Consider the following 25,911-nt stretch of genomic DNA (forward strand, 5'->3'; position numbering starts at 1 on the left):
TAGCAATTATATTTGCAATTTCTTGTAAAAAAAATGAATTTTGTCGTATAAAACATTTTTTCTTTTTCGAATATTTTGAAAACAATCAGTAAAAGTATTATCTCATCAAAATTTTACGAAGTCAAACCAAAAGTTGAGTAAATTTGCGTTTTTCTAATTTTTAAACAAGTTTTTGAGACAAAAAATTTCGCTAAAAATAGTTATGATATTTCAACCAACTCTCAACCACAGATTGATTAGAGCTAAAATCTCGGTTTTTGTCTTTTTTTGAGCAGATTTTTCAGCCATAAACGCAATTATTTTACAAAATTTTGTAAAAACAAACCCCAATTATATTAAAAGGATGCTATTTTTGCTTTGTTCTAATCTTGTTAAGGTGAAAACTAAGTTTCTTTCAAAAAATTCGCTAGAATTGTATGAAAAATCACCGAATTTAATTGAAATTAATGTTATCTTAGGTCTTTTTTAGGTCAAGGCTGATTTATTTTACAAGAACTTGTCAAAACACCCAAAAAATCACAAAGTATATGTTAGAAAAATTTAATTAATCTTGAATTTGTTCATTAATTTGAAATGGTATTCTAAACAAAATAAGTAAGAATTAAGAATCCGTGTTTTGTTATACGTCAAATTTTAATCGCATCTTAAAACATATTTTGCGACTAGATACCGAATCAAGAGGTAAATACATTTATTTTTTTTTACTTTTCTTTAAAGTGTGGAACGCTGCGACGAACTTGAAAATAAATAGTTTTGTTTGTCATTTGTCCTGACCAACCATTTTTAATAAAAAATCTTCAGTTATTTCAAAAAACGTTAACGAAATGGCGAACTTCTCTTAAATCTAGTTCACGATTTCTGATAATTTGCAATAGGTGCTAGTGGATTTTTTACTGAATTTCCACCGTTTTTCTTGCATTGACAGTAAATTTAACTGCTATCAAAGTTGTAACTGAAGTTAACGATTAAAGTAAAGTTAAAAAAAAAGATTTGTCACTAAAAATAAAAATGTTTGTGGTCAATATTTTTTTTTGTAAATGTGCGATTAATGATCTCATCTATTAAAAGCACTCACTCGTTATGCTCGTTCGTGCTTTAAACAGTATCGATTACTAATCGTTTTAATTATCAAATTAATTTATTAAATTCCTATTTTCCCCAGATATTGAAACGTTTCGAAACATGTGTAACCGCTACCATAAAGAACTCGACATTATTGACGGTGTTATCGTATCGCAATCTCTTGGAATGTTAAATTTGCAACTGAGCCATTTGAAAGAATGTGCAAAACCGGAACCGGAACGCCTCATTTCGGCCCTTACACACATACTTCCTTGGATTGGTAAAAACGAAATTGATCGTTTGATTGAAGAATCGGAGAATATGGAGACGAGTCTCAACCAACAACCCGTCACAACAGTTGACTACGTCAAGTATTTGGAATATTTGGACGATGCTAATACCAAGCTGAACGATATGGAGAATAATCTGGACTATTGTAAAGAATTGTATGACATTATGGAGGAATTTGCGATCCCGGTGCCCGACGAAGACATGAACAATTATCTAGGTGTTAGCGTAACGATGGCTTCTTTGCGCAATTTGGTCGACCGAAAGTTGGACGAGATTAATAAAACCATCAAGAGTTTTAACGACCAGATGAACAAGGATATCAGTGCTTTGATTTCGGAAGTGGGAGCCATAAAAGACGAATGCATGGTACTGGCGTTTTATTTTTTCAATTTTAAATCATATTGTTATTTAAGCAACCTTGGTTGTACGATATTGAGTCAAATATCGGCGAAGTGACCGAATTTTTGAACGATTTGTACGAACGACTTGTCACTTGTCAGCAGAGAGCGGCTGAATTTAAAGGCTACCAGAAACAATTTAGGGTACTATGAACAATAATTTCAAAAATAACGTACTGAAGGCAATTTTAGTTGGAAGTGACACGTTTTGATATTTTGGACGAAGTTATGGCAGACGTGAAGTTACGTATGCTCCTGTGGGAGAGTGTCACCTCCTGGAGCAAAACCGTGGACGAGTGGTACCACTCTGATTTCAGCGAATTGAACGTCGAAGACATGAACTTGTACACGGCGAAAACTATCAAAAATATCAATCTTCTGGAGAAGGGATTGCCCAAAAATTTGATCGTTCCGAAACTAAAGGACGATGTCGAGTTGATGAAGACCAAGGTACTTCTTTGAAAATTTAATCAATTTGTTAATTTTGTGTGATAGTTGCCAGTCGTTGCATATTTGCGGAACCCAAGTCTACGACAACGCCACTGGATCCAAGTGGAGAACATCCTCAGCTACAAATTCAAGCCGGACGATGAAGTCACACTTGAGCTTTTGGAAAATTTGAAAGTTTTCAGTTTTGCGAATGAACTTCAGGAGATTTCGGGTCAGGCGAGTAGTGAGGCGAGTCTCGAGCAGCTTTTGAAGAAGGTGGAAGAAGCGTGGAAGACGCTCGAGTTTCAAGTTATGTTGCACAAGGATTCGAAGGATGTTTATATTTTGGGTTCGCTGGAGGAGGTTCAGAGTGTTTTGGATGATAGTACCATAAATATAACGACAATTGCGAGTTCGAGACATGTGGGTCCGATTAAATCACGTGTGGAGGAGTGGGCCCGACAGTTGGATTTGTTTTCGAGGACGCTGGATGAATGGGTGGCTTGTCAACAGAGCTGGCTTTATTTGGAGGTGATTTTTTCCGCGCCTGATATTCAAAGACAGCTTCCGAGCGAGTCGAAGCTTTTTATCATTGTGGACAAGTCGTGGAAGCAGATTATGCGACGGACCGCAAAGGTAAGAATCGTAATTTATGGTTGTGTTTGCTTGTTGTGCTAAGTAAAGATTTAATTGTATGCTGTTTCTATTTTAAAACACGGGCGTCGACCAGGTACATAAAAATACATAGTATTGGTACAGAGCCTTTTGCTTAAATAATGAATTAATGAATATTTTCCACAACAATTTGAAAAATATACCTACTCGTATCGTATTCCTATTTATAATATTTCTTTGTTGCTGATGTTTACTTTAAAATTACCTAAACTAATCCAAAATTAGAATAAACTGGTTTTTAACACGTTTTTTTCTTGTTTAGACAAAAAATAATTTTTGTATGATTTTAATTTCTTGATTGTGTGCCGTCATAAAAATTATATTGTAAACCAGTGTGAAATAAAGCGTCCGATTTACACTCAAATTCATGTAATAAGTAAATAAAACGGTACAATTGAAAATTAGTTATTTTGAAGCTTGTACAAGTGATTTTAAAAAACTACAAGCGCTGTAACATTTTTTTTATCATATCAATTATATTTAATTATTGATTTAAGGGTCGGTTTCCCCAACGATAAAGAAATCAATCGTCGATCAGTTATTTGACCCCTTTATTTTAATTTATTGTTTAATAAAAAAATTGTTTCAGCAATTATAAGCTCTTGTTACTGATTATCCAGTTAATTACGAATACGATGCATTGTTTTTAGTAGTGACGTTAGAAAAATTGTTAAATCTGGAATTTGTGCGCGTTAATTTGTTAAGAAGTTAATTTATCTGATACAACAAATTCTAACTTAAGTTGGTGAAACAACACATTTATTTATTTAAAAGATAACGCTATTGGATAGTTATTTTATTTAAATAGGTATGGTAAAGCCGAAACTATTGGGCTTGTAATGTAGTATGAGCTAATGCTTTTAAGTTTTTTTTAAATGTTATGGTATATTTTGGGTTATATTCAACTTTATTAACTTAAATTGTATTTGTAATTGTAGTTATATCTATTTTTCTTTTCATAATTTGAAAGATATTAGTTGTTTGTAACACGGTTGATTTTTACTGTTAATTAGAAAACAAAAATTGTTAAAATGCGCAAAGGAAACTGGTGGAAAAGTGTCTAGGTAAAATGGTGGATGCGCCGGGATCAATTTTTCTTAAATGTAAAATAAAATCAGCAAAAAAGATTTTATTTATACTACATGATTACATTAATACTAGGTACATTAAAAGGCATTTAATTAATATTGTTAATTTTTGTAATCGGAACAAATAAAAGTTTACAGCGCCTCTCGTTTTTAAAAACTATCCTGTAATTTTGTGTATTTTTGTATATCAATTTTTTATTAAAGCCAGCAATACTTTTTAAAAAATAAGGTAAGTCAAAGAATCTACAGAGTGATTTAATAATATCGGACAAACCTTCGAATGGTGATAAATTGCTAAAAGACGTTGAGCTAAACATAAAAGTGGATTCAGATTTTTTCAAGCAACTTAATTAACTTTTGATTACTGAAAAAAAATGTTTCCTTAAAAACTGTCTTAACTTTTGCTCTTTTGTTTCCAATGATATCAAATTTAATTTATTGACGAATTTTCTAATTCTTTAAATGTTTTATACACCAGAAAATAATAAGAAATAAGTTGGAGTAAGATATTTGTTTTTAACGAATCAACCTATTTTGCCTATTTTGCGATATTTGGCACTAATTCAATAAAAAAACTAGATTGTATATGTTACGACTAATGTGTATACTTGGCTTGTTTGTGAACTAGCTGCTTAGTTTGTAAACTGGCCAAGCCAGTGGCTATTTTAATAGAAAACACAATTTCAACTAAAATAGCAGCTAGTTTATAAACTATCCAACTATTTTATCTGTCAAGCAAATTAGCCAAGATTCTTGGTTAGTTGGTAAACTACCCAAGATTTTTAGCTAGTTTGTAAACTAGCCGCTATTTTAGTTGAAACTGCTTTTTCTATTAAAATACTTAATGCTTTGGCTAGTTTATAAACTAACCAGCTAATTTACACATTAGCCGTAACATATACATTTTTTTTGTAATTAAATCTAGAACATATTTGTGCAACTTTCTTGAATTTAACAAAGTCGCCAATATGGAGCACTAATTGAAAAAAAGAAAGGCCAGTCATTAAGAAATGTTGAATTTTTTGCATAACTTAACAATTTTTTACCAAGCAATTTTTTTAAATTTTGATATAGTTATCTATGGAAAAAAAATATGTTGAAATCTTTTTTCCGTAATGGACAACGGATTAACTTAACTGTCATGCATAACTAGATCAAAATTTTAGAAAATCGCACGGTATAGCAGATTGACTGCTGTTGAACAAAATCAGCCAAAAAATGTATATTTTAAAAGTTGCTCTTGTGATTTTCTTCTTCGATTTAATAGAATTCTCTTACAATAATCAATTAATAAGCGACGTGTATATGATTTGCTTCATCAAAATAAAGAACAAATCACGTTAAAAACCGCTCGTCTAAACTATATTTTTTTATATGTATGTATGTTGTAATAAAAAATAAAATAAACAAAGATATTACCTTCAGAAAAAATTGTTTTTTTGGCTTTATTTTATGTTTGATTCAAGCATCAAAGTGAATATCCGAAAAAAAGTTCTGTATTATAGCTTTGATTATTTTTTTTAGTAAAACTGAAAAAGTCGGCGCCTATATAAATATAAAACGCGTAACGTTTGGCTTGTTTGCCAAATTGCCAATTTTACAATTTTTTCCTAGATGCCCCTAGCTATTGAAGCCGCTTTCTATCCCGACTTGCTCGAAGAGCTCCAAAAAAACAACGCACTTTTGGAACAAATCATGAAGTGTCTCGAATCCTACTTGGAAGTGAAACGTGTGGCATTCCCTCGTTTCTACTTCCTATCAAACGACGAACTTTTGGAGATTTTGGCCCAAACCCGAAACCCACACGCCGTCCAACCCCACTTGCGTAAATGTTTCGACGCAATTGCTCGTCTAGAATTTGCAGCAAAAGAGGAAGAAGTCGGCATAACACCTGGCGGTGACGAAGATGTGAAAAAATCCAAATCTGTGACGATGCTCACGACAAATATTTCGGCAATGATCAGCCCTGAAGGCGAACGCGTGGCACTGACTAAGGGCTTGAAAGCGCGAGGAAACGTCGAGGATTGGCTGGGAAAAGTGGAATCGTCTATGTTTTTCGCTCTGAGACGTTTGATGAAAGGGGCACTGATCGATTTCCAGCAAAGTCGGAGAATTGAATGGGTGGTGAGACACCCGAGTCAGATCACCTTGACTGTGTCGCAAATCATGTGGGCCAGAGGTGTCCACGCGATTTTGGACCACGGAAACGCCCACAGTAATTTGGAAAAGTTTGAGCAGAAATGTATCGGAGATTTGAACGATTTGGCCACTTTGATTCGCTCGGATTTGGATTCAGTGACTCGAAAAGTCTTGATTGCGTTAATTACGATCGATGTCCATGCCAGAGATACCATCAGGAACATGGTCGAGCACGGAGTCAAAAAAAGCGATAGTTTCGACTGGTTGAAAGTCCTGAGGTACTACTGGGACGAACATCTTGACGATTGCGTTACAAGAATGTCTTCGGCTTACTACATTTACGGTTACGAGTATTTGGGGGCGTCTGGTGTCCTGGTTATAACCCCCTTAACCGACCGCTGCTACCTCTGTTTGATGGGTGCCCTCCAGCTGGACTTAGGGGGCGCTCCTGCAGGTCCAGCGGGAACTGGCAAAACCGAAACCACTAAAGATTTGGCCAAAGCTTTGGCCATTCAGTGCGTGGTGTTTAACTGTTCGGAAGGTTTGGATTATAAGATTATGGGTCGGTTTTTTGCCGGATTGGCACAGTCCGGTGCTTGGAGTTGTTTCGATGAGTTTAATCGAATCGATATTGAGGTGCTTTCGGTGATTGCGCAACAAATTATCACCATACGGAACGCCAAAGCTGCGAAATTGACACGGTTCATGTTTGAGGGACGCGAAATTAAGCTGGTGCAGAAGTGTGCCACTTTTATTACGATGAATCCGGGATATGCCGGAAGGACTGAACTTCCGGATAATCTGAAGGCTTTGTTTAGGCCTATTGCGATGATGGTCCCCGATTACGGTTAGAATTTGTTCTTTTACAGCAGTGCCGAGACTAGGTATAAATTGACGATTAGTTTCAGTTTGGCGCCCGTTGATATTTATTATTTTTAATGCAATATTTAACCTTCTGTTCAAAACAGAATACAAAAACCATAATAATAATAACTTTATTGCCAAAATACAAACGTAAAAAAGGCAAATTCGAAAAACTGAACACTTAAGATTTAGTACCAAGCGTTCGTTAACAAATAATAACAAAAGAAAAGAAAAAGTAACATAACATTCTTAAGATAGGAGAAAACATAAGATAACAGAATAAAAAAAGATATAAAGGAAGTAAAAATCGCTTAAAAATTAAGTCGTTACAACAAAAAAAATCAATCTCATTTGAAATACTGTTGTACGACTGTAAGGTGAGTTAAACCCATAGTTTATCCGGTGGAAATTAATATTCAATAAGCCGTTACAACGAATGGTATAAGGGGGAGCTCCAGAAGTAAATAAATTTATAATATTAGGACAATCCAATTTACCGTGAATCGCTTTGTAGCCAAAAATTATTGCCTGACTTTTGAGGCGTGATTCAAGGGATTGCAAGCCGACTAGGTACAGTCTCTCAGAGTACGGAAGACTATCTTTGTTAATTTTTAGTTTTAGAAGAATAATATTGATCATTGTTTTCTGTACTTTTTCAATTCTATAAATAGTTGTTTTATAAGTTTATAAGTTGTTTTATGAGTATTGTATAATGCTACAATATTCAAGTTTAGGTGAAACAAATGAACAAAATAATAAAACCACAAATACGAAAACTGTCAGAAATAATACGATCTATGTGAAGATTGAAATTTAGTTCAGAGTCAATAAGGATCAAACGCAAAATTAAAAAAATAAACAGTCTCATTGTTTTCCCCAATTTTGCCCAGATTTACTCACTTGTGAGTAGAAATGAATGCTTTATCTCACTAGTGAGAGAAATTTGATTTCTCTCACCGAAAACAATGGTATAATGTACCTAAAAAACTGCACTTGTAAAATAAAAAATATTTTTAGTCTGTGGACTTGAAGTCGTTCTATTGGATAATGAAAACGGCATGGCAATATTTCAAATAGCAAAAAAGTTATAGACCAATTACTCACTCCTGGGGCAGCCTATGTTTGGATATTTTTGGGAGCAAAAAATTTATGCTTTTTGAAGGGTTTTAGGTCGTTTTCGGTTGTTTGCTTAAAAGTTAAATTTGTAGGAATCTGTCTTGTTTTTTAAGACGCCACAAGCCCTGGTCCAGAAATAACATTTTACATTCTACTAACAGTTCCTTGAGATTTTTTCGCAGTTACTTTATTTATACAATAACTAAATACATACATGCTGTCCCAATGATCCAAAAAAGCTCCATAACTTGTTTAATATTAATGATATTGACTTTTATTTTTTTTAAACTAAATCTGCGTTCTTGCTGCATGGTTCTAAATTATTGCGGTCTATATACAAAGTATTCCAATTTAAAAAAAACACTAAAGTTATGTTTTTTCAAATATTAGAACACTATAGATTTTATTGCATTTTTGGGCGTAGCTTATATTGCAGATGATTTTAATCTTAACTTGTATTGGTCTGCTTAGTTTTTGAAATAATTAGTTTTTTTTGACAAATATGTTTTATTTAAAAATTTATTACACAAAAACTGAAAATCGCAGAAAAATAGAACTTTCACCACTTTAAAGGGAAAAGTTCAAATTTAAATTTGTTCCAATTGTTTAGCGTATTACAATTAGAAACATAGAAAAATTAAAAAGTTTGTTAAAAGATGAATAACTTGAAAAACTTAATGGAACATCCTATTTTTTGTTCTTGCTTGCAAAAATAAAAATTTGGTTGTTCCATTTAAAATTTTTAAGTTATTCAAATTGCAACAAGGCTCTTCATTTTTTATCTTCTTGATTGAAATAAGCTAATAAAAATAATACATTCTTGAAGTTTGAACTTTCTTCTTTAAAGTGGTCAAAACTCTACTTTTCTGAGATTCTCAGTAATCAAGTAATTTCAAAATCAAAGCAAAATCGACTAATAACTAATACCTAATAACAAACATCAGTATTAAAAGCTACTAGCAAAAATGCAAAAAGTATAAGTTGTTCCATTTAAAAAAAGTTTGTGTTGTAGCTATCTATAAACTTGAAAATAATTTTAGATGAGTCAGAGGGTTAGTGTTTAAGGCTTTCGTAAAAAAAAGATTAAATTTCTTACATTTAAAGTCCAGTAATAGACTTTCTTACATCGCTGGGACAGCCTGTATGTATATCAACAATAACGAAATATATTTCTTGCTGAAGACTGAAAATTTCTAAACTGATTATAACTTTACAACTTACAAAATAATTTATATCAGGAAATAGTACCATGCAATTTTTTTTAATTTTGATCTAGTTATCCATGACAGTTTCGCCAACAGAAAAACGAATTGCGTAAATAACTTCAGCATGGCTTTATCTTTAAATATGTCGAAAATGTTCACTGAAGAACATAAAATAATTATGTTGGAATCTTATTTCCGTAATGGACATCGGGTTAACGTAACTGTCATTGATAACTAGATCAAAATTTTAGAAAATCGCATGGTATAATCAGAAGCTGCACAAAACATAGTAGATTGACTGGAAAACGAAACTATATGTTTTTATATATACTTGTTTCATACTGAGTCACATTTTCATAATTTTTGAAAATAAAATTTAGTTAATTTAATATTTTGGGCCTTTGGGCTTCACCTATATCCAGTTTCGGCACTGCTTTTTAGTCCAGGAGATTTTGCACTTTTACAAAAAAATCCCCATCTCCTGGACTATTTCAAAATTAGAAACTCAAATCAAACTTTCAGCTCTCATCGCCGAAGTGATTTTGTATTCGGAAGGTTTCGAATCGTCAAAAGTTCTCTCCCAAAAAATGGTGCAAATGTATAAGCTTTGTAGCGAGCAATTGTCCCAACAGGACCACTACGATTTTGGGATGCGTGCCGTTAAGAGTGTCTTGGTGATGGCGGGCTCCCTGAAGAGAGCAAACCCCGACCGAAACGAGGACGTGGTTTTGATTTGTGCGTTGCGCGACAGCAATTTGCCGAAATTTTTAGCCGACGATGCTCTCCTTTTCCAAGTACTTATAATTCAACCACCCGATTTTTATCTCACGTTTGCATAATAATGTAGGGAATTTTGAGCGACTTGTTTCCCGGAGTTGAGTTACCGGAACAGGATTACGGTAAGTTCCAGGAGGCCATCGTGGACGTCATGGTGCACCAACAGCTCCAACCGGAAAAACCCATGATTCGAAAAGTGATTCAATTGTACGAAACCATGATTGTTCGATGGGGCGTGATGTTGGTGGGGCCCACAGGGGGTGGGAAAAGCACAGTTTTAAACGTGAGGGGTTGTCTTTTAGTTGAAAAAGTTTGAATAAAATATTTCAGACTTTGAATAAAGCCTTGACGAAAATGTACAATGATGGTATCGAAGGGCCTTATTACCACCCAGTTCACACTTATACCATGAACCCGAAGGCTGTAACCGCTGGTGAGTTGTACGGAGAAGTGAATATTTATACGCTGGAATGGCGCGATGGTCTCATGGGTATCATGATGCGAACTGCTGTACAATGTACGGAAGAAGACCACCAATGGATTATTTGTGACGGTCCAGTGGATGCTGTTTGGATTGAAAACCTAAACACCGTTTTGGACGACAATAAAATGTTGTGTCTTGCAAATTCGGAGCGGATTAAACTCACACCTTACGTTCATATGGTGTTCGAAGTGATGGATCTGGCACAGGCTTCTCCAGCTACTGTCAGTCGTTGTGGTATGGTCTATATAGACCCTGATGAAATTGGCTGGTTGCCTTATGCCATATCGTGGGTGCAAAGACGCGACGAAGAGCTTCTTAACCACGAATTGAAACAGTTTATGATTGGTTTGTTTGAATATGCTGTTGAAAATGGTTTTGCTTTTGTGAAAAAAAATGGAGATTACTCTATACACCAAGTGGATATAAGTAAAGTTGCAATGCTTTGTGCCATCATTGAGAGTTATTTGAATACACCGAATGCGTTGGAAAATATCGGCGAAAAGAGCAAAGTTAAAAGCTACTTGTGTCAAGTGTTTATTTTCGCCTATATTTGGTCACTTGGCGGGAATCTTACCGACGCGTCAAAGGAAAAGTTTGAAGTTTATGTGAGGGAACAGTTTGATGATCATCCAGATGCAAGGTTTGAAATTATCAACACTCATATTTTTTAAGAATGTTATTTTAATTGTATTTGATCATTTTTTGACAACAAATTAACCCTTCAAATGAATAATAAGAGAAAAATAAATTATCTTAAATCACGTAAAAGTTTAAGTAAATGCCCTTATCTGTTGAATACGTCATATCTCAAGAAATTATAAACTATAATAAAAACAAAGCGCAGAATGTTTCAGTTCAAAATCAACGTAAAAGAAATTTGTTGATTCAACGTTAATGTAATCAATAAATATTCAGTTTATTTAATTCCACTTACGTAGTTATTAATTAATTTCATATTTTCTCAATCCAGTTTTACCACATTATTCACCGGAAATCCTTTTTTTTTCATTAAGAGTGACAAAGTTTAGATATTTATAAACATGTTTTTACCTTCAAGATCACAATGATATTTAATCTTTTCAGAATGGATATTACTTTCCAATATTTGCTCTCAGACATGCTTTGGAATATCCATATTTTGAATTATGTATTTTCTTAATTGTTCAGGTCCATTTTCTTCAGAAAATCTCGCTTCAACTTCAAGAACAACTATATTTTATATAATTAAGTAGATTTAGAAAATTTTAGCAAACCTTGATTCTGTTCGATTTATTTAATTTACCACACACTGATTAAGAAGTTTTTAATTTTGTTCGATTTAATTAGATTCCAGTCTTGGATAATTGATCGAAAATTGACTTAAAAGCACGATTTTTGCTAAAATTATTAATGTTAATAAACTTTAGCAACATTTCGACTTAAGAAAAGTTTTGTTATATTATGTAGTTAACGGACTTCTTCAACTTTATTTATAATAATTTAAATAGTTTTCTACTGAAACCGGAAAAATGTTCAATTTGATTTCAGGTGTCTAAAATTAATTCATTCTGACCTATATTGTCTATTTTTGCTAGTTTTAAAATTAATTCGGTGTTTGAAGATTTTTTTTAGTTAGTCTTGTATTTATTGGGTTTTAGTTAATTATTATTTATTATGACTTTTGACTTAGTTATTAAGTTCAATTTTTTTAATTTAGTTCCTGATTTTTAGTTATAATTGTTTACACTTTGATTCAACTTCTTGATGTTTTTACTCGTTTTAATAATAGACCTTGATTTAGTTTATAAAATTATTGTTTATAAACAATTGCCATTTGTTTAAAAACATTTTGGACCTTGTGATTAATATAAAAAATTCGCTCTGTGCCAGGTTGTCTAGTTTAAATTTAGTTGCAGAGGAAATACACAGAACCGATTGTTAGTAACATGATTGTCTTTAACTGTGTATTAAATTCATCCAAAGTTGGTCAACCACGTCTGTAATATAAAACAAAACAACAATGGTTAAAATTCGCAAAGGAAATTAGTGGGACAATGTTTACATAAAAATGGTGGATGCGCCGGGATAAATCATCAATTAATAAACATGAAATAATATCAGCACGAAATGTTTTATTATTTATTTATTATTCTGTTAACTCTGTGTTTTATTTAATTATTATGCATTTCATTATTAAAAAAATGAGATCCAGACAGATAAATAAAAATTTACAGCTCCTACCATTTTAAAAACCGGCCTGTAATTTTGCATAAACTGAGAAATTTATAATTAAGGGCAGCAATCCTTGGTTAAAAATAAGATAAACTTTAAGGATCTACAGGGTGATTTAAAAGTGGTGAACAAACTTTCGAATGGTGATAACCTCATAAATACGTGTTTTCGGTTTATTTTCATAAAAACTAGTGTGGTGCAAATGACTAACCTGTTACCATAACAGCTCATAAAAATTAATGCCAAGAGTACGCTATTTACACGACAATAAACACAAAGAAACTGCGCGGCTAATACAGCTAAGCATGAAAATCGTTACAATTTTTTTTCAAACAACTAAATATTTAAGTTTTTATTGTTAAAAAAAAATATGTTGCTTATCATCGGTCTTAATTGTCGCTTTTTTGTTTTATTCTTTGTTGGATAATTTAATTTTTGACAAATTTGCTAGTTTATGTTGAAATTATTCTTTTTTTGCTTTTTGAAATAAGATCAAACAAAGTAAGCTGAGAAAAATTAAATTTAGAACATATGTTTTAAATAAGAGAAGTTTTCATAAAAAATAATCAGCTGATATGTAGATTAATTCAACAGAGAATGGGAAGTATCATTCAAAAATATGCTAGATTAGACGCTATATAAAAAAATCTGCAGTTTTTTGCATAGATTAACATATTTTTTAAATAAGAAATCGGTTGATGTTGAACACAATTAGCTTAGAAATGAAAATTTTAATAACTAGTATTGTGATTTAGTAAAATTCTCTTTCAATAAGCAACGTGTATTGATCTGTTTATCAAAATAAAGAACACAAGTTAAAAACCCATGTCTAAATTATATCTTTTTATTTATTTTAATAAAAAATAATTAGCTTTAATAGAAAAAACTATACCTTAATTATAATTCAATGTGGTAGAGCCCGCGCGGACAATTTACATTCAGCACCTCAAAAAACATTGAGCACCTGGCACCTCATTATTTATTTAAAAACTGTTACTCCCTAATAATCAAATTAAAAAAATGCCCTAGAAATCAAATTAAAAAAATGCACTTTGTGCGCTAGGTTGCCTCCAGGAGTCGACCTCTACGGCGTATTTATGAACACGCAAGACCACCGCTTGGACCCATGGGCAAAAATCCTCCCAACCTTCACCTACAAACAAGAAGTACCATTTTTCGAAATGTTGGTACCAACCAACGACACTGTCCGATTTGGTTACGTCATGGAACGTCTAATGTACGTAAATTATCCTGTACTATTCGTCGGAGATACTGGTACTAAACCTGACCCATACCTGGTAAATCCCTAACCCGTTAAAATCCCCAGGTGTTGGCAAAACAGTCGTTGCAAAAGACGTCCTTAACCGTTTATATGAAACGGGTCAATTTGTTCCCGTTACTATAAATTTTTCGGCTCAAACTAGCAGTTTTCGAACGCAGGAAATTCTCGAATTAAAGCTTGAAAAAAAGAAAAAGACACTTCTTGGTGCCCCATTGGGCAAAAAAGTGTTACTTTTCGTCGATGATGTCAATATGCCCAAATTGGAGACATACGGGGCCCAACCCCCGATTGAATTACTACGACAGTTTCTAACCTATGGTGGTTTGTACGATCGGGAGAAATTATTTTGGAAAGAAATTCGCGATGTGATTGTGTCGGCGGCTTGTGCACCTCCTGGGGGCGGCAGGAACCCGCTCACGCCCCGATTTGTGCGATTTTTCGCAATGTTGTTAATCCCACCACCGAATGAGTTCTCCCTCAAGGCGATTTTTAAGGCGATTTTAAAAGGTTTTTTCTTTGATTTTTCGAACGAAATCAGAGATTTGGCCGATTATATGGTGGGAGCCGCCGTTGAAATTTACATGCGGATTGCGACCGATTTGTTGCCAACTCCTGCAAAATCTCACTACGTGTTCAATCTTCGAGATCTGTCGAAATGTGTGCAAGGGGTGCTCCAGGCGGATTCTGGCACCATGAGGGAGGAAAGTGCAATGTTGCGTCTGTTCTACCACGAATGTTTGCGCGTTTTTCACGATCGATTGATCAATGTTGAGGATAAATCGTACTTTTACTTCCTGATGAGGGAGATTTGTGGTAGAAATTTCGGAACTGCGGTTCTAGCTTTGCCAGATCAGCCGGTTATAACCAATCCGCCTTTGCTACTTTTCGGCGATTTTATGCAATACGGCGCCAATAAAGAAGACCGGATTTATGAGGAAATTAGGAACGTTGACAAGATTCGAAGCGTTTTACAAGTAATCGCCCCTAGTCCAATTTTCCTAGTTGTTATTAAAAATTTTAGGATTATTTGGACGATTATAATCTTCTTGAATCGAAAGACATGCGGTTGATATTTTTCATGGACGCGATTGAACATTGTGTTCGTATCGCTCGAATATTGCGATCTGAGAGGGGAAATGCCCTCCTTGTGGGGGTTGGAGGAATGGGGAAGCAAAGTTTGACGCGATTAGCTTCACACGTGAATGCTTACAAGTCGGTTTCTTTTTTAATTTAGTTGGGAAATAATAATTGAGGCATTTACAGGTGTTTTCAAATTGAACTGACGCGAAACTATGACCGGTCGTACTTTTTTGAAGATTTGAGAAAAATGTATTTTAATGCTGGAGCGAATAATGCAAATTCGGTTTTCCTGTTTACCGATACGCAAATCGTGCAAGAGGATTTTTTGGAAGATATTAACAATATTCTAAATTCGGGTAAAATATTTCTAGTCCATTGAACAGAACAGAATTTTTGACTTAAAAAATAAGTACTTGTTTTCTTTATTTGCTGTAAACTTTAGAGGCATTGGCAACTTATCTTACCTATATCTTATGTTCTAATGGAAATTGAAAATATCGTTTGTTTCATACCTGTAGATTTAAAGAAAAAACTGGTGACTAAATCCTTTTCTCCAACAAGTTTTATTTGATTTAAGCTACAAAAAATGTTGTCGTTTTTGAGAAAGAAATCATCGTTTTCGGCACCAAAATTTCAGGTTTTCTACAGCAAGTTTTACTATTTTTGTGCAAGAAATTGTCCAAAAACCATTGATTTTAACAAGATTTGTTTTGAAATTGCGGAATTTTGCTAGTCTAAGGTGATTTTAACTTTTGTACATCGAGTTTTGCAAACTTTCCGGTGATAAAAATAAGCAAGATGATCGCTTTGATAGAAAAAAATCAGTCGCTTTTCATCCACAACCACAACCTCTCATTACAAAACCCTCTTATCACTCTCATCCACCAATTTATCAGTGAAGTTAAATGACCATCAACCGTACTGCTTTATTCAGGACAGTACTCCTTTTTGTAGATGCGTAATAGGAATAAAAAACAGCAGAACAAATGTTTTTTCAAGTTTTTTTTGAAGTTTAACCTCCTTCCAGCAAAGATTAGTAGGTAGAAAAAAGAAAGAAATATACTTGCGATTTCGGATAGAGAATAGAGCACAGAATAGAAGATAGAAAATAAGGATATATAATATACAGGATGATTCCAAAGTCGCGGACCATCTCTTGGGTACTACTGATAGTAGACATTTAACTTAGTTTAAAAATTTTTAAGACAAAAAATTGTTTCAGCCTTTTTTTCCCGAGATATATCTGTTCAAAGTTAGACTTTTGATTTTTAATTTTTATAATTATATTTTTTTGAATTTAGTTAGTAGAAATGACAGACTTTGCAACATTAAATAGATACCTACTGAAAAAAAAATCACCATATCTTATGGTGTATGAAATATTTACCAAACAAGCGAAATCTGATAACATGGAAAAGAAAAAAGCAACAAATGAGTGTGGTTGTAGAAGAGAAAGGAGACAAGTTAAACTAAAAAGAAGAGACAGAAATATCAGAGAGGGTAGGTAATAAAAGACAGAAGACATAAAATAGAGAAAATCAGAGTAAAAAAATAGGGCATCGATCTACAGAAACATTTTTTTTCTTTAACCTAAAGAAACACCCACAGTTTTAATAATTTTAATTGAATCTGTTATTGAAATTTTGTTGATTTTTATTTTATTTTTGCTTGTTTGAAATAAATATCTTCTTGTTAAAACCGGTAGGTATTTTAATATCACGGCCATCTTTTTGAAATAGGTAATTAATAATTCATTCGACTTTAAAATTAGAGCAAATGCTCGAGAGGTGGTTAAGACGTCGTAATTTCAAGTTTAAATCAAAATAACTTAAGTTAAACAACAGATATAAGTTATAAAGAAAGAAACGGTTTCTGCTATTGTAATTATTTAAGATAAAGTAGTTTTTTAAGTTGCCAATGACTTCAAACTTTAAAAAGCAAATTTTTGTTTTAAACATTATTTGAGATAGAAAAAAAACACCATCTTGGAGCACATTTTATCTGCTTTAATTTTGATCATCACAAATTTTATCGTACTGCGTACCGTTTCCAAAAGCCCAAAAAACAGACAAAAATTCTGTATTATTTTGAGCGTTTACTGATTGGACTATTGTTCAAATTGAACTTTATTTGACTGTGGAAATTATAGGCGAAGTTCCGAACCTTTTTGAGGCCGACGAATACGAAAAAGTGATAATTGCTACCAGAGATCCAGCAAAAGGTGCAGGAGTCGATCCTGCAAACCGTGACGGTATTTACGACTATTTTATCAGCAGAGTTCGCAATAATTTGCATTTGGTGATTTGTATGAGCCCGGTGGGTGACGCTTTTAGGTACTAAAGCAATTTTCAGTATTTAAAAAAACGAAATAATTATATAAAAAATTGTAGGCGCCGTTGTCGCATGTTTCCCTCTTTGGTCAATTGTTGTACAATTGATTGGTTCGAAAAATGGCCACATGAAGCCCTATTATCTGTGTCTCAAAATGCTTTAAAAGACCTGGGAAGTGAGGAACTTTGCCATAACTTATCGACGATTTGTGTGACGATACACGAAAGTGTGGAAGAAATGACTGAACGGTTTTATCTCGAAATGAGACGACATTATTACACGACACCGAGTAGCTACCTCGAATTGTTGAAACTGTACCGAAAATTACTCGAAACGAAAAAGGAACAAGTTATTTACAAACGATCCAGAATTAGTAACGGATTACAAGTACTGACGGTCATTTTTTTGTAATAATTTTTTGAGACTTTTGATTGATTTTAGAAATTGTACGAAACGAATTCAGTTATCGAAACAATGAAAGAAACTCTGATTGAGCTGGAACCAGTTTTGGCCGAAAAATCGGTCGCTGTGGACGAACTAATGTCAGATTTGACTACGGAACAACACCAAGCCGACAAAGTCCGAGCTATTGTCAAATACGACGAGGAAATTGCCAAAGCAAAAGCCGAAGATACTCAAGCATTGGCTGACGATGCTCAAAGAGACCTGGATACGGCAATGCCGGCTTTGGAAGCTGCAACCAAAGCTCTTGAAGCACTCAACAAAAACGATATCAACGAAATTAAAGTGTTTCAAAAGCCGCCGAAACTTGTACAGTATGTTATGGAATCGGTTTGTCTGCTACTAGGCGCCAAGTACGCTTTAGAATTAATTAATTATAATTTCAAGATAATCTAAATTGTGGTTTTAGAACTGATTGGGCCTCAGCTAAGATTGTTCTCGGTGATGTTAATTTCTTAAAGAAGCTTCAGGAGTACGACAAGAATCACATAACTGAACAAACTCTACGTAAGTTGAAGTCGTACGTTGATAATCCAGATTTTGTTCCTGATAAAGTCGGGAGAGTGTCAAAAGCGTGCAAAAGCATGTGCATGTGGGTGCGTGCGATGGATATGTATGCAAAAGTTTACAAAATTGTGGAGCCGAAGAGAAAGAGGTGAGTCAAATTTAATAGTTGTTTACATTAACAGTGAGGAAGGTGAAGCTTTCGTACACCACGTGAATTACGTGAACGAAAGAGACCTTACTGTCGAGTGCAATAATTGTTCTTGTTCGATACCTTCATATGCTGCGTTTCAGAATTACATTTAAGAGATTTAAGAGCCGATAATAGATTATGTCACATCCGAGGTGTGTGAGCTTTTGATAAATAAAAGAACCGATTCGAGCCAAAAGACATAAATTTTGGGAAAAACATCACCTTAAATGTCAAGGTGTCAATTTTGTCTAAGATTCTGGCCAATTTCGGATTATTTCTTGGTCTAAAATGAGTTACTGTAGAAATTTTCTCATAGTTTTACACTGTCTGAAAACGGTGAATTTCACAGCCACTGTCTTGAAATCGGTTGATTTTAGACAGCTTTTTGCTAACTTATGCATCATTTTAAATAAAAACGGTTGATTTTTTTGTTTAAAGCGAGAAAACAGAGGAGCCTGAAAACTACCCCACAGGAGATAGTTAAAATTTGTCTAGTACGTTTTGTCTAATAAAGCTAATAATTTATTTTTGTTAACATTAATATTTATGACATTACTAACTAAAGAATATTTTCTTTAACAAGGTTAATAATTTTTTTAATACAAATTAAATACTTCTGTACATAATTTTGATTGTTTAAAAAGATTATATATACATTACGCATTAGTACCTAGATGCCAGGTTTTGTTAATGGTTAACTTAAGGTATATTAATATTTTTAACAGATTATTTTATTACCATTTAATAAACTTTGCGACTATCCTTATTTTTAATTAGAATTCTAATAATGTGTATTATATTTTGTATGGATTTTTTTCTCTGTGTGCACTTATGAAACAAATTTGGAATTTGCGTTTTTGGGGTTGTCATTTCAAGTCACTCACGTCACAACCACTACAAACAAGCAACAAATCTGATGCAAATCTGAGAGCTCTCTCTACGACCTCAGAGCGAACCGAGTATGCTCTGCTAGCTCTGAAATGTTTTCGAAAACGCATAGAAATTTACATCTGTTTGCTCGCTCGGAATTAAAAGAACGATTAGAGAGCTCTTTGAGGTAAAAAATGTAATTCTGGAAAAAACAATAATTGGATCTTTGTATTCGAAATTATTTGACATTATTAACATTTAATCAAAAAAAATTAAATAAAAATAAATCACATTGTTGAAAAGAGAACAAAAAAATAGTGAGCGAAAATGAGTGGACGAAAGTGCACCCATCACTCACGGTTACCCATGAAGTTTGGTCACTTTCTAAGGAGGTATCGAACGAAAAGAATTTTTGTAAATGCATATTAAATAAAAATAGTAAAAATGATAACTAAATAAAATTTAACTGCTCAGTTTCGTTCAGTTAGAGTTAATTTATCTTGTCAAATACCGTGCGATTTTCTAAAATTTTTATCTAGTTATAGTAATAATAATAATCTTTATTGTCCAACGAGATCATCAGTTACAGGACAAAAATAAATATTGTAATGTTACAATAAATAAAAAATTATAAATAAAAAAATTATTAGTTATCCCTGACAGTTACGTTAACCCAATATTTCTTACGGAAATAAGGTTTCAACATAAATTTTTGTTCTTCGGTGAACATTTTGAACATATTGATAGATCAAGCGATGCTGAAATTATTTAATACATTTCACTGTTTAGGTAACTGTCATGGATATCTAGATCAAATTTAAAAAAATTGCTTGGTACATTTTTCCTGAAGTCAATGAAACAGAAATTCCTACATTTATTTAAAAGTTAACGCTATCTAATTTATTTTATTTTATTTAACCCAACAAAAGGCTTTAATCTACATTAAATAGTATTAAGTGATTCAAAAGTGATGGACAAACTCTCGTATTGTGATAAAAGACGTTCAGTTAAACACAAAATGAAGTTAAACAACTTTTTTTTGATATTACTACTAGTCTACATTAAGATAAACTGTGCCTGATAGTACAAAAAAAGAAGCATTCTGTAACATTTTTTATTTTGCAAAAATTGTTAATTACTGACACTTTATAATAAATATTATACAATGTTTTTAAATTTTTCTCATCTAGTCTGTGAATTTTCCATGTAAAATCAGAAATGCCGCTTTGTAGCATTAATGACAGGCATTTAGACACATAATATTACTTACCATTTTCCATTTATTAAGTCTCCAATTCAGAAATAAGCTTCCACAATAAAAGTGTTTTCTTGCACAGTGTAACAATTTAGTTGCATTTTAACGAAAATATTTTTAAATTTTATTCACAGTTGACAGTTCTAACAGAGAATTCAACTGAGCAGAGCGGCACAAATTTTTTTACATGTAAACCACTTTCAAAGTTAACTAGATGAGAATAATTTGAAAACACAAGGCAGACTTAGGGTTAATTATTATACCGGTACCCACCTGATTTCATCTACTAGTAAAAAACGTTATAAACTAATATTATTATTAATAAAACATTTCAAAAAAAATACATTTTTTTTATATTGAACTGGTTATTGGTACTAATATAATTTATTGTAAACATGACTCGGAACAAAGACTGAAATACTTGCCGAACTTACAAAAATAGTAAGGATATCGGATCTGGACTCAGACAGACGAATTTGTATTATGACTAAAAACAACTTTTCTTTTGGACAACTATAACTATTTATTATGTGTAACTAAAGTTGTCGAAATAAGGTTTAAGTGTACAAAAACAATTGTTAAGATACACAAAGAAAATTGGTGGAACAATGTCCATGCGAAAAATGGTGGATGCGCCGGGATCAATATTATTATACAGGGTTATTCATATTTGTGCGACAAAAAATGAACCTCAAAAAGGACCTATAAAATGATGCTAATTGAGATTATAAGTCGTGTCCTATCGAAACTGATAAGAATTTTACAGCCCTGGGAAGTAGGGGTATGGAAAGACGTTTTTGCACCATAACTTTGGAATCATTTGACCAAATATTACAAAACTTGATAGACTTACTAAAGAGAACATGCCTTTTAATCTGGTAATTATGAAAACCGGATACATCCACCCAGTTTCCGGTTGCAGCATTTCCGGGTCACATTTTTTGTGTTTTTCTAATTTTTGCCCTCTTAACACTACTTTTTTATTGCCTAAATCGATAGAGTAATCAATTGCGAATAAAAAAGGTATAACCTTTTACACCGCTAAAATTCACCATTTAATAGTTATTTTAATTAACACAGGCATGCACTTGACCAAAATCAAAAAAGTATAAATTTTGAGCAGACGATATCCGTAGCAACGAAAGTGCATCTGCACTCAAAGCGCTGTCAAGTCCTGTCAGACACTTGTCAACTTTAACTTTGGACAATTTGGGGCTCTAAATTGAAAATATTTAATAAAAGGGTTTAGTTCAGTCTCTTAATCTAACCTACAAAAAATTTAAACCAATCTGGTAGCATTTTTCATTGATTAATTCACCGAAAATTCACAAAAAAAGTCTTAGTCGGTACCTGATTATTTGTTCCATTCTGTACGTTTAATACACCAAATTCCGAATAAAGACATTAAAACTCTTGAAAGCGTACCCCTACTAAGTGGGTGCATCTACTCGCTTGTCTTCCAGACACTACAATATCGCTAAATGAACCACTCAGTTCACATTATTTTGTAAAAAAGCACCGTTATTTTTGACTTAAAGAATTTTTTTTGAAAATATTGTTATATAACGTTTAATTTATTGGTATGACCAGTTCAAGAATTAATTAAATAAAACGAAATAAGTTAAACAACTTTTGGATAATTTTACACAAGGTACTTTATTTTTCTGTTCTGTTTTTATTTTATATAAACTTTTGTACCTTTTAAAATAAAATAAGTAACCTGAATTCCGCGGTCTCTGACAATATAATGATATTATTTTTCGTGCTTTTTTCTTTTCTATATTCTTTAAAATTCAGTGATATCAATTCAATTTATTTTCGTAATTTTGAAGCACGAAGCAATAAAATATTATTATAAGATTATCCAAAAAATGTTGTAATTTAGATTGGAACAAGCCGAAAAAGAGCTCAACCAAGTGATGGGCCTTTTGCGCGAGAAACAGCGCCAACTCGCCGAAGTCGAAGCAATGATTGCTTCACTCGAAGCCAAATTCAACCAAACTCTGGCGGAAAAAGACGCCCTCGAGAACGAAATGGAATTAACCTCCAACAGATTGAACCGTGCCGGCCGTTTAAACGTTGCTCTCGGCGACGAACAAGCTCGATGGGAGCGTTCAGTCAAAGAGTTCGCCGTAGAACTCCAAAACATCATCGGCGATGCTTTAATTGCCGCTGCTTGTGTGGCCTATTTGGGCGCTTTTACCAGCTTGTATCGCAACGAATTGGTCGATCTATGGGTCTCGCAATTTAAAGAGTTCCAAATACCGGCTTCGGATAATTTCAGTTTGATTCGAGTTTTGGCCGATCCGTACGATATTCGCATGTGGAACTCTTTCGGACTACCCCGTGACACTGTTTCGACTGAAAATGCAATTTTGGTCACTCAGGCTAGTCGCTGGGCCCTTATGATTGATCCGCAGGAACAAGCCAATCGTTGGATTCGTCAAATGGAAGCTGCGAACGATTTGCGAGTGGTGAAACTGACCGATTCGAATTTTTTGCGCGTTTTGGAGAGCGCGATCCGAATTGGTAAACCAGTGCTTTTGGAGGAAGTGGGCGAGACGTTGGATCCGACTTTGGGCCCGATTTTGACCAAACAGACGTTTATGCAGGTTTTTGGGTTCATTTCGTTGTGTTTGGATGTGGTTTGATTGAGGTTTGTAGGCTGGACGGCTTTTGATACGTTTGGGGGATTCGGATGTTGAGTATGATCCGAATTTTCGATTTTATGTTACAACGAAATTGGCGAATCCGCATTATTTGCCCGAAATTTGTATTCAAGTGACGATTGTTAATTTTACGGTGACCAAGTCGGGGTTGGAGGATCAGTTGTTAGCGTATGTGGTTTTTTGACTACGAAAAGCGGGAGACAAAAAGGAACCAAAGATCAAAAACTCGTTTTTCTTTAATAACGTCATTAACTTCTTAATAAAATAATCAATTTTTTCATAGTCTTGAAACAGCTAATACTTACTTATAAACAACTTTACACATCCAAAGCTATATTTTTGTTATAAATTATCCGAGTGGCGTAACTAATTCTTTTTTTATTCGAAAGCTCTAATATTTTTAAATAATTTTTGTATCTTGGTTTTGAAGTAAAAAAATTATTTAATAGAATTGTCAAAATTTTTAACGTTTGTCATTTACTAAATTAATATTATTATTGTTTTATAATCCCTTTTTTTATATTTTGGTTTTAGTTATTTTATGTACGTTTATGTTAGGCAACTATAATGTACTTAATTAGATATGAATTTAACTAAAAATCTGCATTTTTTCACAATCATGAATTTATAAAACTTATTTGATTTCTACAAAACCCAACTAATTAAAATTTACAGTGTCGTTTCAAAAAACATTATAATTATTTCAGTAGCAACGATAATAATTAGTAGATAATAACTAAAACATAGTGATTTTTTTTAATTAATTATAGAAAATAATTGGCGAACGTTCAAAATGTTGACACGTCTATTTAAATAATTATTTTACTACAAAACCAAGGCCGATACATGCAAAAGTTTCAAAATGCACCCGTTTTCAAATAAGTGCCCCAAAATTTTTATTTTTTGTCACTCTGCAACATTTACAAGACTATAGCCAAAGTTTTATTAGAATAACGTGGCCAAAGTTATCTTCGATAAAGACTATTCCTTTAAATAATTTTTTACTACAACCATTTTTACAGAAAAACAAGCATATATGCCAAAATTAAACTGTAACCTCCACGCATTTAGAACTGGTATATTTTCATAAAATATAATTTTTGTAATTTTGTTGCTAAGCTCAAAACACCCAGTAGATACATTTTAGTTTGTCTTTTTTTTTGTTATCCCGCTACAACTGAGGGTTAAAATAAAATTGAATGCAAACCATTTACAAATTACTCAGAACAAACACTAAAAAAAACGTTAACAGATGCAAAGTATAATATCAATTTGAGTCTTGCAAAATGTTTAACAAAAATTAAAAAAAAATATCTCCCTTCAAAAATATCTGAATTTGAAAAAAAAAAACTAACAGATACTACTGTATTGGTTGAATTGTATTTTTTTAGAAACTATCGAGTACCTAAAGCTCCAGCAAATAAAATACACTCAGGCAAAGTAAAATTATTTAATAAGTATTTATACTAAAAAATACTGTCCTATGAAATTGTTTAAAATTATATTGCTTTTATCTAGTTCTTTTTTGGAACCATGGTATTGTTTTTGAAGAAGTTATTGTTATTTTTACACTTCTTATGCTAAATTATAATTTCACATCTATAACAAATATTATTTTTGCTACAAACAGCTGTTTTATTTTATACTGTATTATTCACTTAAGATTCCGTGCTTAACCAGGTAAAAATGTAACTTTACAAAGCATACAGACATGTTCTAAATTTAAAAATCAAATAAGCAATTCAAGTAGATTTCAATTAATTATGACATCATACCAGAAATTTAATTTGCAGTACCGATCCAATCTGTATTTTGTATTGCATTTTCTACTTGGTCGGCTGGAAGTCTTATGTGAATAACCCTGTATATTTTTTTATAATACAGAGGTGAGTCAAAAATGACCCATACAATTCAGATCTTTGTTATGAATTATTTTTGAAAAATGTCCTGAAAGAGGTCAATTTTATTTTTACAAATACTTGACTTTGACAATATTAAGTAGGTACAACAAAAGTTATGACACCACATTTTTTTTAAATGACGTCATTTCTTATTTTGTTAAATGACAACCGACGTTTTTATTTACTGTTTTTGATAGCACACTCCTGTATCTTTCTGGTAAGTATAAACAAAATTAAGTATAAAAAAATTAAATAAAACAAAATAAGTCAACAAAGTTTTTGATAATTTTACACAAGGTACTTTATTTTTCTGTTCCGTTATTTTATAAAAACTTTTTTATCTTTTGAACGATGCAACTTGATTATTTTGATTTGGGTCCTTTTTGTCTTTATAATTTCATTACACCCTGCGTATTTAAAAAATTTAAATTTCCAGAGATGTTGTGCGTTTAGAACGACCCGATTTAGAGTCACAAAGAACAGAATTGATTATACGAATCAATAACGACAAAACACAGTTGCAATTAATCGAAGATAAAATTTTGAAATTGTTGTATCAGTCCGAAGGTAATATTTTGGACGATGAAGAATTAATTGAGACTCTAAATGAGAGCAAAGTATGTTT

The 25,911-nt window shown here is 32.7% G+C and overlaps 1 protein-coding gene and 1 long non-coding RNA gene across 2 annotated transcripts in view; one reads left to right on the forward strand and one right to left on the reverse strand.

Moving 5' to 3' along the window:
• The window catches only part of LOC135267057 (uncharacterized), a 105,763-nt gene that overhangs the window by 6,154 nt on the left and 73,698 nt on the right, over positions 1–25,911 (reverse strand). The gene's annotated exons all lie outside the window — the stretch shown is intronic.
• Positions 1–25,911, forward strand: part of Dhc16F (Dynein heavy chain at 16F) — a 39,321-nt gene that overhangs the window by 6,092 nt on the left and 7,318 nt on the right. The window contains exons 11-29 of the mRNA XM_008201319.3: positions 1,163–1,719; positions 1,767–1,895; positions 1,944–2,201; positions 2,247–2,816; positions 5,558–6,929; positions 9,790–10,061; positions 10,115–10,327; positions 10,375–11,168; positions 13,803–14,014; positions 14,067–14,995; positions 15,043–15,233; positions 15,285–15,457; positions 17,251–17,434; positions 17,492–17,819; positions 17,874–18,247; positions 18,304–18,549; positions 22,602–23,328; positions 23,381–23,553; positions 25,723–25,903. Of these exons, the coding sequence (XP_008199541.3) occupies positions 1,163–1,719; positions 1,767–1,895; positions 1,944–2,201; positions 2,247–2,816; positions 5,558–6,929; positions 9,790–10,061; positions 10,115–10,327; positions 10,375–11,168; positions 13,803–14,014; positions 14,067–14,995; positions 15,043–15,233; positions 15,285–15,457; positions 17,251–17,434; positions 17,492–17,819; positions 17,874–18,247; positions 18,304–18,549; positions 22,602–23,328; positions 23,381–23,553; positions 25,723–25,903 (7,883 nt within the window). The remainder of the gene's footprint in view (positions 1–1,162; positions 1,720–1,766; positions 1,896–1,943; positions 2,202–2,246; positions 2,817–5,557; positions 6,930–9,789; positions 10,062–10,114; positions 10,328–10,374; positions 11,169–13,802; positions 14,015–14,066; positions 14,996–15,042; positions 15,234–15,284; positions 15,458–17,250; positions 17,435–17,491; positions 17,820–17,873; positions 18,248–18,303; positions 18,550–22,601; positions 23,329–23,380; positions 23,554–25,722; positions 25,904–25,911) is intronic.

The sequence above is a fragment of the Tribolium castaneum genome, chromosome 1, assembly GCF_031307605.1.
Source record: "Tribolium castaneum strain GA2 chromosome 1, icTriCast1.1, whole genome shotgun sequence".
Lineage (NCBI taxonomy): Eukaryota > Metazoa > Arthropoda > Insecta > Coleoptera > Tenebrionidae > Tribolium > Tribolium castaneum.